The 15,504-nt window shown below is 40.8% G+C and overlaps 1 protein-coding gene and 1 long non-coding RNA gene across 2 annotated transcripts; one reads left to right on the forward strand and one right to left on the reverse strand.

Annotated features, from left to right (window-relative positions):
- Positions 1 to 986: 986 nt before the first annotated feature.
- On the reverse strand, positions 987 to 11,735 carry LOC118005138 (histone-lysine N-methyltransferase SETMAR). Its single transcript, XM_034996900.1, is given in 3 exon segments — positions 987 to 2,645; positions 11,573 to 11,699; positions 11,701 to 11,735. Coding segments are annotated over 3 exon segments (951 nt in total). The 3' UTR covers positions 987 to 1,856.
- On the forward strand, positions 11,554 to 15,259 carry LOC118005140. The gene is made up of 2 exons (XR_004677773.1): positions 11,554 to 11,959; positions 12,675 to 15,259. It is a non-coding gene; the product is annotated as an uncharacterized LOC118005140 (long non-coding RNA).
- Positions 15,260 to 15,504: the final 245 nt, after the last annotated feature.

The raw sequence follows: 15,504 nt of genomic DNA on the forward strand, positions 1-15,504 counted from the left end.
TCCTTACTGCTTCTGAAGTATCTTAGTGCTTGTGAGAAGAAAGGCCGTCTTGAAATGAGTGATACAAAAGCTGCTTTACCAAAAACAGGACCCCTTCAGAGAAAACAAAGTTTTGGAGGAAGGTTGGTAGGGAGAAATGATTAAACTGGAGGAAAAATTTGTTCTGTTTTAGACATTACGCATTTGTAGTGTGGGACATTTCATGAATACTCTATATTATCCTCTATTCACATGGAACCATTTCTGAAAATTTAATTATAGAATTCAAACATGCAAAACTTAACATACTCATTATTTAAGTTTATTGAGATATAATACATATGCCATACATTTCACTCATTTAAAGTATGTAACAACTATCTTACTTACAATATCATACAGAAGTATGTATAATACATATAGTGTATTATAAAGTGTAGGGCCTCGTGGTGGTAGGGTTTAAATGTGGTAGAGAAGAAACTAGAGAATTTATTAAATAATACCATAGGATCCAAATAATTATTTTAGCTTTCAAAATATCCGATAAATCTCTATGTTAAATTTGTTTTTCCAACATCCTTGCTTTAAGGAAGGAAGTTAAAGATGTTTGCCTCTCCAGAAGTTTAAATGGAGCTATAAAACTCCCATCCCCTCTTGTGCTGTCGATAGGGTTATTTTCATATTATTAATACATGAAGAAAACTGTTAAAAGTTTTGAAGCACAACTTCCCAAGATTTGGAATATAGCCAGCATAGAGTGAAAAAAAATTTTTTTTTTTAAAGATTTTATTTATTTATCTGACAGAGAGACAGCGAGAGAGGGAACACAAGCAGGGGGAGTGGGAGAGGGAGAAGCAGGCTCCCCGCAGAGCAGGGAGCCCAATGCGGGACTCGATCCCAGGACCCTGGGACCATGACTTGAGCCAAAGGCAGACGCTTAACGACTGAGCCACCCAGGCGCCCCTATAGTGAAAATTTTATAATTTGTTTCCTCTTATGACTTTTACATGGAAGTCAGTGTCATAGTTCTATTTTTCATTATTGGTGGTAAATACTAGAGTTTTAGCAGGTGATAATCAATCAGGCCCTTTTCCTTGATTTGTGTTTCTACGCAAATGAGAAATTAGATGCACGAGTCAGACAGAAATGAAAATATCAGCTTCACTACTGATAAAATTGATTGGAAAGCAAGGCTTAGGTATGTAGCCACAAGGGTTTCCTTGGATCATTATGATGAGGTTTGGTGCTAGTGCTAGAAAACTGAAAATAACAGTGGCATAAATGAGGGAGAGACTCTCACCTAAAAGTCCAGAGGTATTAGATCAGGACTGATAGAGTTCCAGAGTATCTGGCACCCAGACTCCTGTCAAGTTTGTTCATTAGCTATGTATGGCCTCCTTTTCTAGGGTCATTTTGGGGTCTGGGATGGATGCCCCAGCTCCAGCTATATGCATACACTCTAGCCAACAGGAAGAAAGAGTGGGATAAGGAAAAATGTCTCCATTTAAAGACACACCATTTTTTGCTTCTGTCTCATTAGCTAGAACACAGTCACTTAGCCACATCTAACTAGGAAAAGTACTCAGCTAAAAAATGAGAATTCTACTATAGAAGGGGAGAAGGGGTATTGCTAGACAATTTATAGTCTCTGCCGTATTCCTGAGTTAAACTTCTGCAGCCAGACAGAGGCAGAGTCAGACAACCACCAGCCTCCCCTATAGTGAAATGCAAGTGCTTAGCACAGAGCAGAGACTTACCTGGAGGCTAAAGTGCTTGAAAGAGAGGATCTGGGAAGGGGCTGAGCCAAACACATTCAGTTCCTTCTCACTCTCACCCACTGAGAGAGGCCTAATGTGTTCCTCCCATGCTTTTTGCTCCTAACTCATGTTTGGCTTTTCTAAGGGGCAGAACAGTGAACTGTCATAAGGCAGGAAAGCAGCACATGATTTGGCACCACAATAACAAGGTTTTCTTATTTTCCTGGGATCTAGCCTTTCTTTGTCTTCACTGTCCATTAGATTAAGAAATCTTCCTGAATAGTCATAAGACAGTTCTTCTTCGGGCAAAATGTCTTTGGCTGCAAAAAGTGCCAACTTTGGTACCATTGAGTCAATTCGGACAGGAATCATCAACAGGTTTGGCTCACAAGAATGGTTGAGAAATCTTCCAATACTTCCTATATAGGCGGGATCAACAAATGTTTCTATGACCTGCCCGTTGTAAACATGTTCTCTGACGGCTATAATGTAATTTGGATCGTGTATTGTTTGTAACTGAATTCTTCTCTGTACTTCAGAATATCCCAAAACTTCACCAGCATATTCACAGACAAACCGTCCTTTTGGTATCAATTCCAAGGTACGAAGTCCCCAGCCTTTTTTGTCCGTCTTGAACACCTGGAGTTGGAACTGCAGACCCTGCTGGACCACCCTGTTCCTGCAGTGGTCACTGCACTGACATAGGACGTTACATTCAAATACTGGCTTGGCACACTTTCCTTCCGATCCTATATCTCTAAGGCGTGAATTATCATCATAGTTCTCCCCATGACGGAGACAAGAGCAAGTACCAGGGAGGCAGGGGGTTTTGAGGCAAATGCATCCAGGAAAGGTTATTTGTGTGGGATCAATGTCTGTTCCAGGTCCAGCTACATGGTCAGGAGTATACTGCAAAAAATAGAAATGCTCTCAGTCAGCATGGTATGTTATGTATTTCATATATATTTCAAGCAGCTTTTGGATGAGACGCTTCTTAATTCCAACATATATAAAAATAGACTAAAACAAAATTGACAAAACACAATATACTAAAATATCGTTTGGAAACATACCTCTTCAATTTAAAAAATAAGATTAATTTTTGGATTAAAATTCTGTGGTTTTATTCTAGGTATGCGGTAACAAAAGGACAAAAAAATGTTTTTCCCTTATCAGAAATTGAAAGATTTGTAACTAATTTTGTTTTCCTCTTAGCTATGGTTATCAGAAAAATCAGTGCTGAATTTAGTTTTTGAATGCATTTAAGTATTTTATCTTTGGCTCTTGATCTTTTCACATTTATCTGACAATATAAATGCATGTATTTTATTGTGTGTCACTGCAGATGCTTTTTGGGGAGAAGAAAGTCATAAATGATAAATAAATTAATAAAAAATGGCCTTTGGGAGAGAGTCTTCCACTGATTTTTAAGGAATTCTTAATTTGAAGATTACCTAAATTCCTAAATATTCTTTGATGTTTAAAAAAGACACTACTGCTTCAGAGTTTTATTTGAGTCTTCATAATGTTTTTTTTTTTTTAAAGATTTTATTTATTCATTTATTTGAGAGAGTGAGAGAGAGAGAGTACATGAGAGGGGGGAGGGTCAGAGGGAGAAGCAGACTTCCCGCTGAGCAGGGAGCCCGATGCGGGACTCGATCCAGGGACTCCAGGATCATGACCCGAGCCGAAGGCAGTCGCCCAACCAACTGAGCCACCCAGGTGCCCCGAGTCTTCATAATGTTAAAAATAGGCATTTGCCAAGAAACTGCAGACAGAATTCCAAAAATCATATTTGTTATATAGATATTAATAAATGTAGATGTAATATATATGTAAAGAAATCCTGTTTTTATTAAATGATAAAGAGATAATACCGAAAAGTTTCTCACGTTACAGAAAAAGAATAAAGTCCCAAGTCTAAAATCTCTATGCGAAACCTGACCTCTGGTTGTTTCCTCACTAGCATAATTAAGCATATTTTCCAAACCTTGAAGATTAAAGCATCTCTCTTGAGCCCAGCATATTTCTTTATGTATAGAATAATTCTTGCTTACATGGAACCTAACTCATTTATTTATACCTGCTGTTAGTGTTCTTGGACCCAGTTTCAACGCAGTGGTCGTCGTGGTGTGGAGTTTCCCCACACCTCTAACAAGCAATGCTTCGAGCACCAGGTGGGTATCCTACAACTCAGCTCAGTTCTGATGCTATCCAATAGCATCACACCCCACAGTTTAATGGGTCAGTCCTAAGACTGCTCCCCCCCCCCCCCTCCGACACCAGGCACAAGCTCAGGTTGTCATCTGTACTACTGACTGATGGGCTACATATCGGGAGGTTCCCATGACCTCCTCCTTGGACTTTAGACACCGGTCACAAGTCCAGGTTGTTACCTGAACTTGTGGCCGACAGGCTGTAAGTCAGAGGTTCTCAAAATCCCCTCCTTGGGTTCAATTAACTTGGGAGAATTGCTCAGGGAACTCAGAGAAAAATTTTACATACTAGAAAAGGATACAACTGAGAAACAGCCAGATGGAAGAGAGGCATAGAGCAAAGTATGGGGAAAGAGAGAAGAGCTTCCATGCCCTCTCTGGGCATGTCACACTCCCAGCAGCTCCACGTTCACCAACCCAGAAGCTCTTTGAACTGTTTTCTTGGGTTTTTATGGAGGCTTCATCACTTAGCCAGGATTGATTAAATCACTGGCTATTATTTGCAAATGTTTCAACCTCTAGGCCCCTCTCCTGATTGGAGGTCGGGGATGAGGGTACCGAAAGTTCCAACACTAATCAGATGGTTGGCTCGGCTGGCAACCAGCGCTCAGCTTTTGGTGTTTCCAAAACTCGCCTCATTAACATAACAAAAGATACCTTTTTGCTGCTCTTATCATTTAGTAACTAACAAGGGTTTTAGGAGCTCTGTGCCAGAAATTGGGACAAAGACCAGATACAGATTTCTTTTTATAGATCACAACATAACCTGCTTTGTTCCAAAAAGGATTTAATGAGACATACAAAGAGTTCAGATAAATGAACAATACATAAGAAATGTACAGCGAAGGGAAAAATAAGAGCTAGTTGAGCGAGCTTAGACACACACAGTGTGTAGCAGAAGTAAACTGGACTTTTGGTTCTGCCTGAGCATAGCCACTTCCAAGAGGGAAATACGATCAGATGCAGGGCTTGCACTATCCATAAGGAATAATCTCACCATTGAGAACGAGCATTGACTTTTTCCACTATGGAGACTGGAGAGAAATTTCACCAATGTGTCTGTCTAAACCATTCTTCTCCAGAAAGCAGTTTCATGGGCTGTTTTTCATTCTGACTCTCAATAAAGGCTATTGGCATGCATGGGCCACAGCAGTCAGTAAGAGCCGTACTGCAAGGGACCAGGTACACAGGCTTTAATTCAGGGATAGATTTTAGAGTATCTAGAGGAATGTCTGAACTACGTTATTTTTCACTCAATCATCCATTAATACTGCGTCTCTGGGCCAAGTTTTGGGGAACGTATTAAACAACGTGTAGTTTACATTCCCTGTGGAGGCCTCAGTGGAGCTATGCAGTTAGGCTCAAAATCCTATATTTTAAAAAAACGTTAAGCTGGGGAAAGGATTGACATCCTCTTGTGAAAGATGAGGAGGATGATGAGTGGGAGTACCTGCGGGGGAAGGCCAACACTCTGCTTAAGAAGTGATTTGGGGGTGGAGAGCGGAAATAGCTTCGCGTTTGTGTCGTTTCTTTCAAAATGAGCTTTAGCTTAGTGGAGATGTCCTAAAGGGATAAAGAATGGCTTAGAAAAAGATGCCCTATCAGTCAAATTCAATGACTGCGGTCTGAGACAGAATCTACTTCCAGCTTTTAAGAGTCAAGATTGAAATGTAAATGGTTACTGAGACATTTTAAAAGTACTTGTAAAATGAAAATTTTACTATCTTTTTGTTAAACTTTTCACGAAGAATTCTTTTAAATTTATTTCTTCTTAAAAGCGCACATATTTTTGATGTACTATATAAATCACTAAACTATAAAGTGATTTTTTTTTTTTTTGACACAGATAACTCCTTTTGAAATCAAGTCTGGCTTACTGTAGTCTTCTAACCAGAAGAGCATATTATTCTTTGTTGAACTTATTTGGATATGGATAGGTTTGGAAAAATACTGTTATTTGCTTATTTTTATTTATACATTTAAAAAAAGACACTGGAAAATCTAGTGATACCGTTTTTAAAAATTCTGGAATTTAAACTTGATGCACAATCTAAGATCTTTTAGAGACATAGATTATAAAGGGCATCTAATTCCAAATGAGCTGCAGACACCTTCCAAAGGATAACAGAGACCTCTGTATAAACTTTCTGTTTAAAGAGAATATTTGTTTTCTCTTGATGGATGTAATCCTTAACCCTGATACCGATACTTATCACAAATCATTTTATCTCCATATTTTCCATTTTCTCCTCCATAAACAGTCAGTAAAATACCACTCCAGAAAGATATTTCACCTGATTTAGAAAAATGGCTATACTAGAGAATTATCTTTTGAAAACTGTGGTCTAAATTAACATATGATTATGTAATTATTCATCTTTTTAGGTATCTAACTACATATTGGAAAATTATTTTCAGAAATAATCTGATGTCACTGACCTGATATTCTATTCAAATATTTATATGCCATGCAAATTGTTAACTTTTGAGAATCTGAAAGCTAATGTTAAGTACGTTACAAATTGGGAGTCAACTGACTTGAGCTTAAATGCTCCCAATTTGTAACTCTTTCCAAAGTTTGTCCTCTACTTCCTGGAACAAAGCCCAGTGCCAAACTGATCCAAAGGGTGTTACCCTGAGGGTTTTGTGCTTACTCTAAACCCAGGAGAGATCAAAGCTTGGGGAATGAGACCAGAGAGGACATATTTTTACCCATCCAGCATCTGTTCCTTTTCTTCTGATAAAAGTACCCTGACTCCTCCTGGAGGAACCCTTCCCAGTCCAGTCTCATTGGTTTGGATGGGGATCCAGGTTGGGCGGGGACCTGGACCCAGCTAATCAGGTCATCAACTGCTCCTTTCAACCGTGTTTGGTTCATGGATCGGCACAGTACTTAAGCCAGATCAATGAAAAAGAATTCTAAGACTTCTGCTGAAATGATCAGGAAGAAACAATCTCACTCTACCTGTTTACCTGGCATTCTCCAGTTCTACTGCACACATAAGACCTACTGAGGGTGTAGCCAACCAGATGAAAGGGGAGCAGGGGTGCGAATGGTGGAGGTGGTAGAAAGAAATATTTGATGACACCATTAGAGTTCTTGGATCCAGACATACCTATAGTTACCACTCTTGGACTTTGCTGTTATGAGGCAATTCCTTCCCTTTTTGGCTTGAGTTAGTTTGTATTGTATTTCTATTTCTTGCAAACAAATGACTCTTGATTGATATGCCCACAGTGGAAGGCTGACAATGGTTCCAGGAAATGGCTGGAAAATTGAGTCAAAGATATAAATGGCTAATGAGAATTCAGGTCTCCAACTGGGAGATCAGGCTAAGATAAAGTGTGCAGGAGGCCAGATAGGCCTGCGACAAGCCTGAACACTGGACAACCAATAGACAACTTCTTCTTCTTCTTCTTTAATTTCTTTATTTTATTCTTAAAAAGATTTTATTTATTTATTTGACAGAGAGAGATAGTGAGAGCACAAGCAGGGGGAACGGCAGGCAGAGGGAGAGGCAGGCTTCCCGCTGAGCAAGGAGCCCGATGCGGGGCTCGATTCTGGGACCGCGGGATCATGACCTGAGCTGAAGGCAGACGCTTAACCGACTGAGCCACCAAGGTGCCCCTATGGAGAACTTCTTAATGTAGAACATGGAATGTCCTAAAGGAGACACACACAGAACTAGGCTCTTATTAGCATTGTGACTTAGGGCAAGTTACCTTCTAAGTTTTGGGTTTGCACCTATAAAACAGGAATAATACCTGTATCTGCCCCCCAGCCCCAGGTATTATTATTATTACTATTATTATTATTTAAAGATTTTATTTATTTATTTGACAGAGAGAGCGAGAGAGCACAAGCAGGGGGAGCAGTAGAAGGAGGGAGAAGCAGGCTTCCCGCAGAGCAAGGGGCCCGATGCGGGGCTCGATCCCAGGACTCTGGGATCATGACCTGAGCCAAAGACAGATGCTTAACCATCTGAGCCACCCAGGCGCCCCAGCCCCAGTTATTATTAAACTTAAATTACACTGTACTCTGTGCCAGGCACTTTATATTTTTAAAATAGTAGCTTCCTTAAAGGCTTCTAAATATTATTTCTATATTTTATATTTAAAACATCATATATTTCTGGCACATCACTTAATCTCTCTAAATATTTCCTTTCTATCTGTCTCACAGTGGCTGTGAAGGAAAAAAAAAAAAAAGAGAATCCATGTAAAAAGTTTACTCTAGTGGCTGGCACATAGGTGTTCAATATTAATTATGTAGGCTACCTGGGAGGGTGGTGAAAACAGCAGATTCTGAAGTTAAACTTTCTAGGCTCAAACACAGTTAAACCAAAATTTTGTCTAGGAGACGATGTCATTATATTTCTATTTTCTATTACTTATCCGTCTTGGGGGGGGAAACTAAGAATTGATCCAGCACAGACTTCTTTCATTCATCTACATATACTGCCTTACTGCTTGTTAGATGCATGTGCTGGGATTTAGAAAGAACCAGTCAGAAGAATACAGAGAAGACACGGAGAATGGGATTTTTATCATTTCTTTGTATCATAATAACATAAACTACTTTTTCCTGGTATGTATCAAAATGCAAACACTGATCATGCAAGAGTTGGGAATAAATGCAAAATGACCAGTGTAAAACGATGTAACAGAAACCAGATCCTTGAAGAACTGGGCGGAGATTTCAAGTTTCTTGACAGAAAACTTAAAACATTTTTTTTTTTATAAACCATGGTCACTCAAGAAGCCAAAATGGAAACCAGGAGACAGCATGTTGAAAAGCAAATATACCTCCTTGGCTATTCTCATACACAATTTCTCTCTTTTTGAACTAGACCTGCACTTATTAATAGCATAAACTTTGGGATCTAAATGGCATAGGCTATAGGGCTCTCTGGTTGTACTACATGTGTAAGTCTTGTCTTTCTAACAAATACATGTCTCAAGGAAATGGTCATGTGGTTTGGGATATGACATGGTAATGGGAGTTGAGTTACTTTTCATAGTACTGGGCACAAAGCTGCAGGCTTAGGGAATATTTTTTGACTGCTTGATTGTAGCTCTTGATAACTTCTTACCGAAAGTCTGACTTTTTTAAGTCACATTCTGTATCAAAGCCCCAGAAACTTAAGTATGACACCGCATAATATTTTGGGCTTAAAACCTAGGCCTTGATTCTGAATTTAAAGGAAGTGCTGTGAAAATCTTCATTCCTTTTTTGGTTGTTTTGAAACACCAGCTACATGAATCTTTGTACTTGGCCTCTACCCCATGAGTTTGTTTTTGCTCCAAGCTATTAAGAGCCTGTGAGCCAGATAATTCTTGTCAAGGCCAAGTTGAAATCTTAAAAAATATGTTTAAGGCTGGTTTCAGAAACCTGAAAAAAGCCTAGATTCGACTCTCCATTCAAGAAAATCAATTAGTTTATTTTCTACTTGGCTTTCAACACAGATGGCATTATGATAGGTTTTGTTTTCAGTGTGAACATGTGAATGTTCTTTTTGCCTTTTCACACAGTACTCAAAAGCAAACTAGACACAGTTATTTTTACCTTGAGTTTCTTATGCCTTAATTCTTATGTGTGTACATGCCTGTGAAGGCAGGGCTTGGGGTAAGCAAGCTGTTTTGATCTTTCATAAGACAGGTTTTGTGCTCCATGAATATAGGAAAGCAAACTAGTTAAAGACACTTTTAGGCTTGTCATAAATATGCTTCAAGCATGTTTTATCTTCTTGGTAAGACTATAAGTTCCTTGACGAAGGAGCTTATCTTCTTTCTGTAACTCTAACTCCACCCAGAGCTACGCATATAGCCAGGCAGCTAGAATACTGAGGGACTGAGTCTTAGTCTCGAGATTTTCATTTATGCCTATCAATTGTAGATATAAGGATCAATCATAAGGCTTCCTCTCTCCCCTCTCCAGCCCCCCCATAGCAACTAAGTGCTTTCTATATGATCTTGTAAGCTCAAAGGCAAGGTTGTCACCATTTTATCTTCTTTGTCTAGCTTAATTAATGCCTAGCAGATTATACACACTCAATTACTTGCTGAATAAAGAAAACATTTTTCAGTGTTTTTGACCATTTAGCAATGATTGGTCTTGAATAAGCTTTTAGGGATTAGTGTTTAATATGGTGCGAGCCAACTGTATTATTATTTAGATTTTATTTATTTGAGAGAGAGAGCAGAACGAGAGACAGAGCACGAGCAGGGGGTAAGGGGCAGAGGTAGAGGGAGAAGCAGATCCCTGCTGAGCAGGGAGCCATGGGATCATGACTTGAGCTGAAGGCAGACACTTAACCGACTGAGTCACCCAGGCACCCCTAGTCAACTGTATTATTAACCATAAAACTGGGGCACATAGGGCCCCCTGCTCAGTGGGAAGCCTGCTTCTCCCTCTCCCACTCCCCCTGCTTGTGTTCCCTCTCTCTGTCAAATAAATGAATAAAATCTAAAACAAACAAACAAAAACCACTAAACCATAAAACTGCCCTCAGGTAGTTTGAGGAAAAAGAACCTTTCCTGACATTAATATCCTGCTTTACTCTTTGAAAACCGCTAGTGAATTTACTGTTTTATTTGATCTTCACAACAATCCTAAGAAGGAGAGACACACAGGGCTTAGTATTGATGGTGTATGTGACCAAGGTTATAAATTTATTATTTTCATTTTGCAGATGAAGAAGCTCAGACTCCAAGAAACAGCCAAGATGGCTCAGCCCTGAACCTCACTCTCCTACCTCCAAGTCCAAGTGCACCTTCCACTCCAACATCATTGTTTTTTTGGTCCTATTCCATAGACAAAGAGCAGGCCAAGGTCAGAGGGGTGGGGAATGTAGAGCGTAAGGGGTTTTGATGTGGTAAGAGCAGTGGAACATTTATGGGGTTCTTTCAGCCAACCAGGAAGTGTGTTTTACTTGTAATTCCCAAAGCAATCCGGGAGAGAGGCACTATTATTTTAATCGTAGACGGGAGGATTGATTCTAAGGCTTACCTGAGGCTAGTTTATATTTGCCCAAGCCCTCATAGCATGAGGGAGACTCAGGAAAGTCTCATTGCAGGGACTGAGTTTTTAACCCTAACACTAGGCTGAGATCCACCGATAGGGCCCATGCCTTATCTCACAGAGGAGGCACCTGCGACCAGAGAGGTAAATGACTTGCCCCCAATCCCTCAGTGAGTACTGGGGAGAGAGCCAGGAAAAGAAAGACCGGTTCTCAGGGCTCTTTCCAAGGGACCTCACGAAACACCTGGTCTGTCCTTCAGGGAACTGCCGGTCTGTGGAGAGAAAAGATACTCCCGCTATTGCTAAGGTCATTACGGAGGGTTAATAGAACAAGACCCAAACCTGTGCATTTAAAGAGCGATCCCTGCGCGAAACAGCTCTGCGACAGGGTAAGAAAAAAGTCGAGAATACGGAGACAACTTGGGATAGGAGAGTCATCCACAGATTCACCGCCAGGTCGGGGAACGGCCCCCTGGGTCCTCGCCTCCTTCCATCTCCCCTGCCTGGCCGGGCGCCAGCTCCACCCCCGTGGCTGCGCGCGCGCAGTGCGCGTGCCGGGCCCCCCGCCGCGCTCTCGGCGGCCCAGCTCCGCCCCCTACCTGGAAGGGCTCTGGCTCCGCCCCCGGGGGCCACGCGCTCACGGGCACGTTCTCCAAGCCGCGCGCGACATCCAGCTGCTCAGTAAGGGCCTTGGGCCCCTCCTCAGGCCCTGCCATGCCGCACGGCCACCTCTCCACAGCTTTCGCGGACGTTTCGCGCCATCTCGACGCGCAGGGCGCCTAGACGCTTTCGAGCCTCGCAGAGGAAGCTGGGAATCGTGGGACGCGCGGCCCCGCCGCCTCCTGGGAGCCGTAGTTTTTCTCTCTCCTTTCACAAGTGGCCTGTGAGGGCGTCTCCTCCCTCGACCCTCAGCTTTCCTTGACTTTTTGGATTGGCTCGCTCTCTTTTAAGCCAGATGCACAACAAATAATACACAGCTTTGGAAGGTACGGACATAGTTTTGGAAATACAAAGTGAAGTGCTTTAATTTTTCCCGTGAGCCTCACGAAGGGTTTGCGAGGTGAGGTCGTTTGTCCAGGGTTCTGAGGGCCCGGAAGATTGCAGGGGTGAGGGCAAGGGCGCGCTCTACGTTGAGGGGGGAAATGCCCACCACGGTTTCTGAAGTTCTGGAACTCGCGTAGCAGTTGGGTGGCGTGTGATAGGGTTTGTTCTCCGTCGGCGGAACGGCGGTATAGGGCGCCCGAAGGCCTGTGTGGGGACGCCCAGTCCTGGATTGAGTTAATCTGTTGCCTATCAGCTTCCCCTTTCCTAGAAAGAAAACACCCGGCCCCGACAGAGGGTTCTGATAACCTGGAAATTGCTGGATCCCCTGGAATATTTCCAAAGCTCTCTGCCCGATTGTCCTGCCACATCTGCTTGAAACCCTGTGTCCTTGCAGCTTCTGCGGCACCGGTCCTGGATGCGCTGCCTTCTGGCAGACGGTCCTTCTCCCTCCTGACTGAAATGTCGGTGGGCGTCGCTCGGGGTTCTGCCCCAGGCCCTTTTCTCGCCTTGTCAGTAATAGCATCTCGCGACGTGGCTTCAGATACTGTTAAAAAGTATTAGGTCTTCTGTTTCCAGCTCAGATGGTACGGATAACCGCCTAGCTCCGGTCGTGGAGGGCCAACTGATGACTGGACATCTCTGCTTTCTGTCTTACAGACACCAAGAACTCGCAATGACCTGAGTGGACCGATCCTTCCTTTTCGCCTTTAAAATAAACTGGGCAAATAACTTGTCCACGATCGCCGAGTTATTAAAGCAACACACCAAAGCGTTTCCCTATATTTCTTCCTCACCTTAGACCTCCATAGCTACGAGCTTCCTGGCCAAATCTTGTTGATTCTACCTTTGTAATGTTTCGCATTTTCATTTCTTTTTCCTTAGTCTCAGGCTCTGGTTTCTTCCTTGGATTCTTGAAGTTATTTTTTTCAAGTCTAACATTCTCCCAAATCACCTTTACATTGCTTCTGTAGTCTTGGAGGTTGCACATCCCATTGTTACATTGTTTAAAATCCTGTGTTTATATGCACAGTGCTATGTTTACCGATTTGGGGAATGTACCCACGAAGAAGACATGATGCCCCGGGAGAGTTCCATTCCAGCAAACAAATAATTACATACACCCAGAAATTAATAAAAACTATGAGTATTATGAATAAATAACTATAGGTCAATGGGAAAACTCTTCTGTATTTGAGATGATCATGCTGTTTTTATTATTACTATTTTTTTACTCTTTCTTGGTAGTATTGTCTGCCCTTTGGAATGATATTTTGAAGGATCCATTTTATTTTTTTCCTGAAGTTGTCAGTGAAGGTGCTTCCTTTTTTTTTTTTAAAGATTTTATTTATTTATTTGAGAGAGAGAATGAGAGAGAGAGAGCACATGAGAGGGGGGAGGGTCAGAGGGAGAAGCAGACTCCCTGCCAAGCAGGGAGCCCGATGCGGGACTCGATCCCGGGACTCCAGGATCATGACCTGAGCCGAAGGCAGTCGCTTAACCAACTGAGCCACCCAGGCGCCCCGTGAAGGTGCTTCCTGAATAAGATATTTAGTTCATGTCAGCCCTTCAGTTTAATTTGTTTTTATCCTGCTAGCAAAGGATCCAAAAGTATTTTATGTAGCGTGAGATTAAAATAATGAGAGGATGTTTGCAGGCTGATATATCCAATCTTCATAGTGCCAAGCAGTCAGCCTTTCATCTTTTCCAGGTCTAAAAACTTATCTTATTTTCTCTAGACACTTGCTCTTCACTACTAGAAACCTGGATCTTCAAAATTTGTCCTGAAAACTTTTTTAGCTAGATGGTGGAAAAAAAAAAAAAAAAAGTATTCCTGGACATTAATGAGTTGCCCACACACTGACTGCTATAAATAAGATTTGGACCTGAATATCACATTGCTTATTCAAATTTCTTGTGTCTTTTTCATTGGCAGAAGAAAAATGAATCTGATCAGTAATAAAAAATAATGCAATATAGTAAAACTCTACTATTATGTGGGTTAATTTATCTTTGGCTAAATTATGGGGTATGACTATATGGCCTTCCCATTTTTAAACACAAATGGACTGTAATTGAGATGGTTTTGTCATTTTTTTTTTTTTTTGCCAGTGCTTGAAGTTCTGCATGATTTTGTATTGAGAAGCCATTCTTTCATCAGTCTTACTAGCGTTATCTGAGCTTAATCTGGGGTATACTTTATAGCCAGTGATGAAAGGCCTAAAGTAAGCAGAAGTTATGTATTTGTTGGTGTTAATGACAGCATGAATAGAATAGTTTGGTAATCTTAACACCAGTTATAACTATCACTACTAGATATTAAGTAGCACCTGGATCTCATATCAAATAAGATTGTGTAAATGAAATCATTTTGAAGAGAACAAAGCATAGCAGTTGATACTTCTGGGGGTTTCTGCCCAATACATTGACTCTTTCCCTTGCCAACCCCCCCCCCGCCTCGCAGTCCATCCCATGGGGTGGGCTTGCTGATAATCATGTTTATATTACACAACCCCTAAGCCTTGACTCATGCTTTTGACTTCCTGATGCATATTTGATTCAAGCTAGGCCACTAAGATTCTCTTTATGAGTAGTTGAGACCAAAACCCAGCTAAAACTATATATATAATTTGGGAGCAAGAGGTAGTTTTATTCAGTATATTGATGGAGAGGCAGAGTAAATTCAGTCTTCCAAGAGGAAAACAAAGCAGGCAAGTGAGGAGAGAGGACTTCTTAGTTCCTGGCATCTGGCCGTTTCTGGTTCTGATTCCTTGTTAATTCACACAACATATTTGTATTCCTATAACAAGTTCTTCCTTTAGGTTTAGGTTAAGTCTGTGTGGTGTCTGTTACTGTAGTCAAAGAATTTAGACCAGTGAAAATGATGGTATTATTACTATGGGCTGGTAATCAACTACTCTGTAAGCAGTTAGTTGATAGTTATGAATTTTTGTTTATTTTATAAGTTGGTAAGTTATGTTTTTTATTTTTAACACTTTGCTTTTCTGATGTGTTTTACACTAAAGAATGCCTCCCCAAGATAATATGAATAGAAATTTACATCAAAAAATAGTAAAAAACCATAAAATTTATATCTGGTAGAAGGGATAATAATGAGTTATAGTGTACATAATATATGCCCAATATTGTAAAAAGATAGTAGAAGAGAAAGGAAATTGTTCAGAAAATGCGTCTTTTTAGTAGTTGAAATTGTATGTCAAAATGGATGGCATGTGGATCATTCTGCAGCAAGAAAAAAATATGGCTATTGATTAAAATAACTTGAGAGTGGTAGTTTACAAAATTATGGTCCTGTGTTATTTGTGCTTTTTAAAAGATAGTAGCTTATGTTTTTATGTTTAGACTGCTAGTAAATATATAGTTTAGCAGAATAAAAAACTTGCATCATGTTCTATATTTTTATCATTGCATTGCAGTTTAATGAAATCCATAATTTACCTCATTGACATGACAACAAAAAGCATCAAGA

The sequence above is a fragment of the Mirounga leonina genome, unplaced genomic scaffold (assembly GCF_011800145.1).
Source record: "Mirounga leonina isolate KUSES-001 unplaced genomic scaffold, KU_Mleo_1.0 Mir_94, whole genome shotgun sequence".
Lineage (NCBI taxonomy): Eukaryota > Metazoa > Chordata > Mammalia > Carnivora > Phocidae > Mirounga > Mirounga leonina.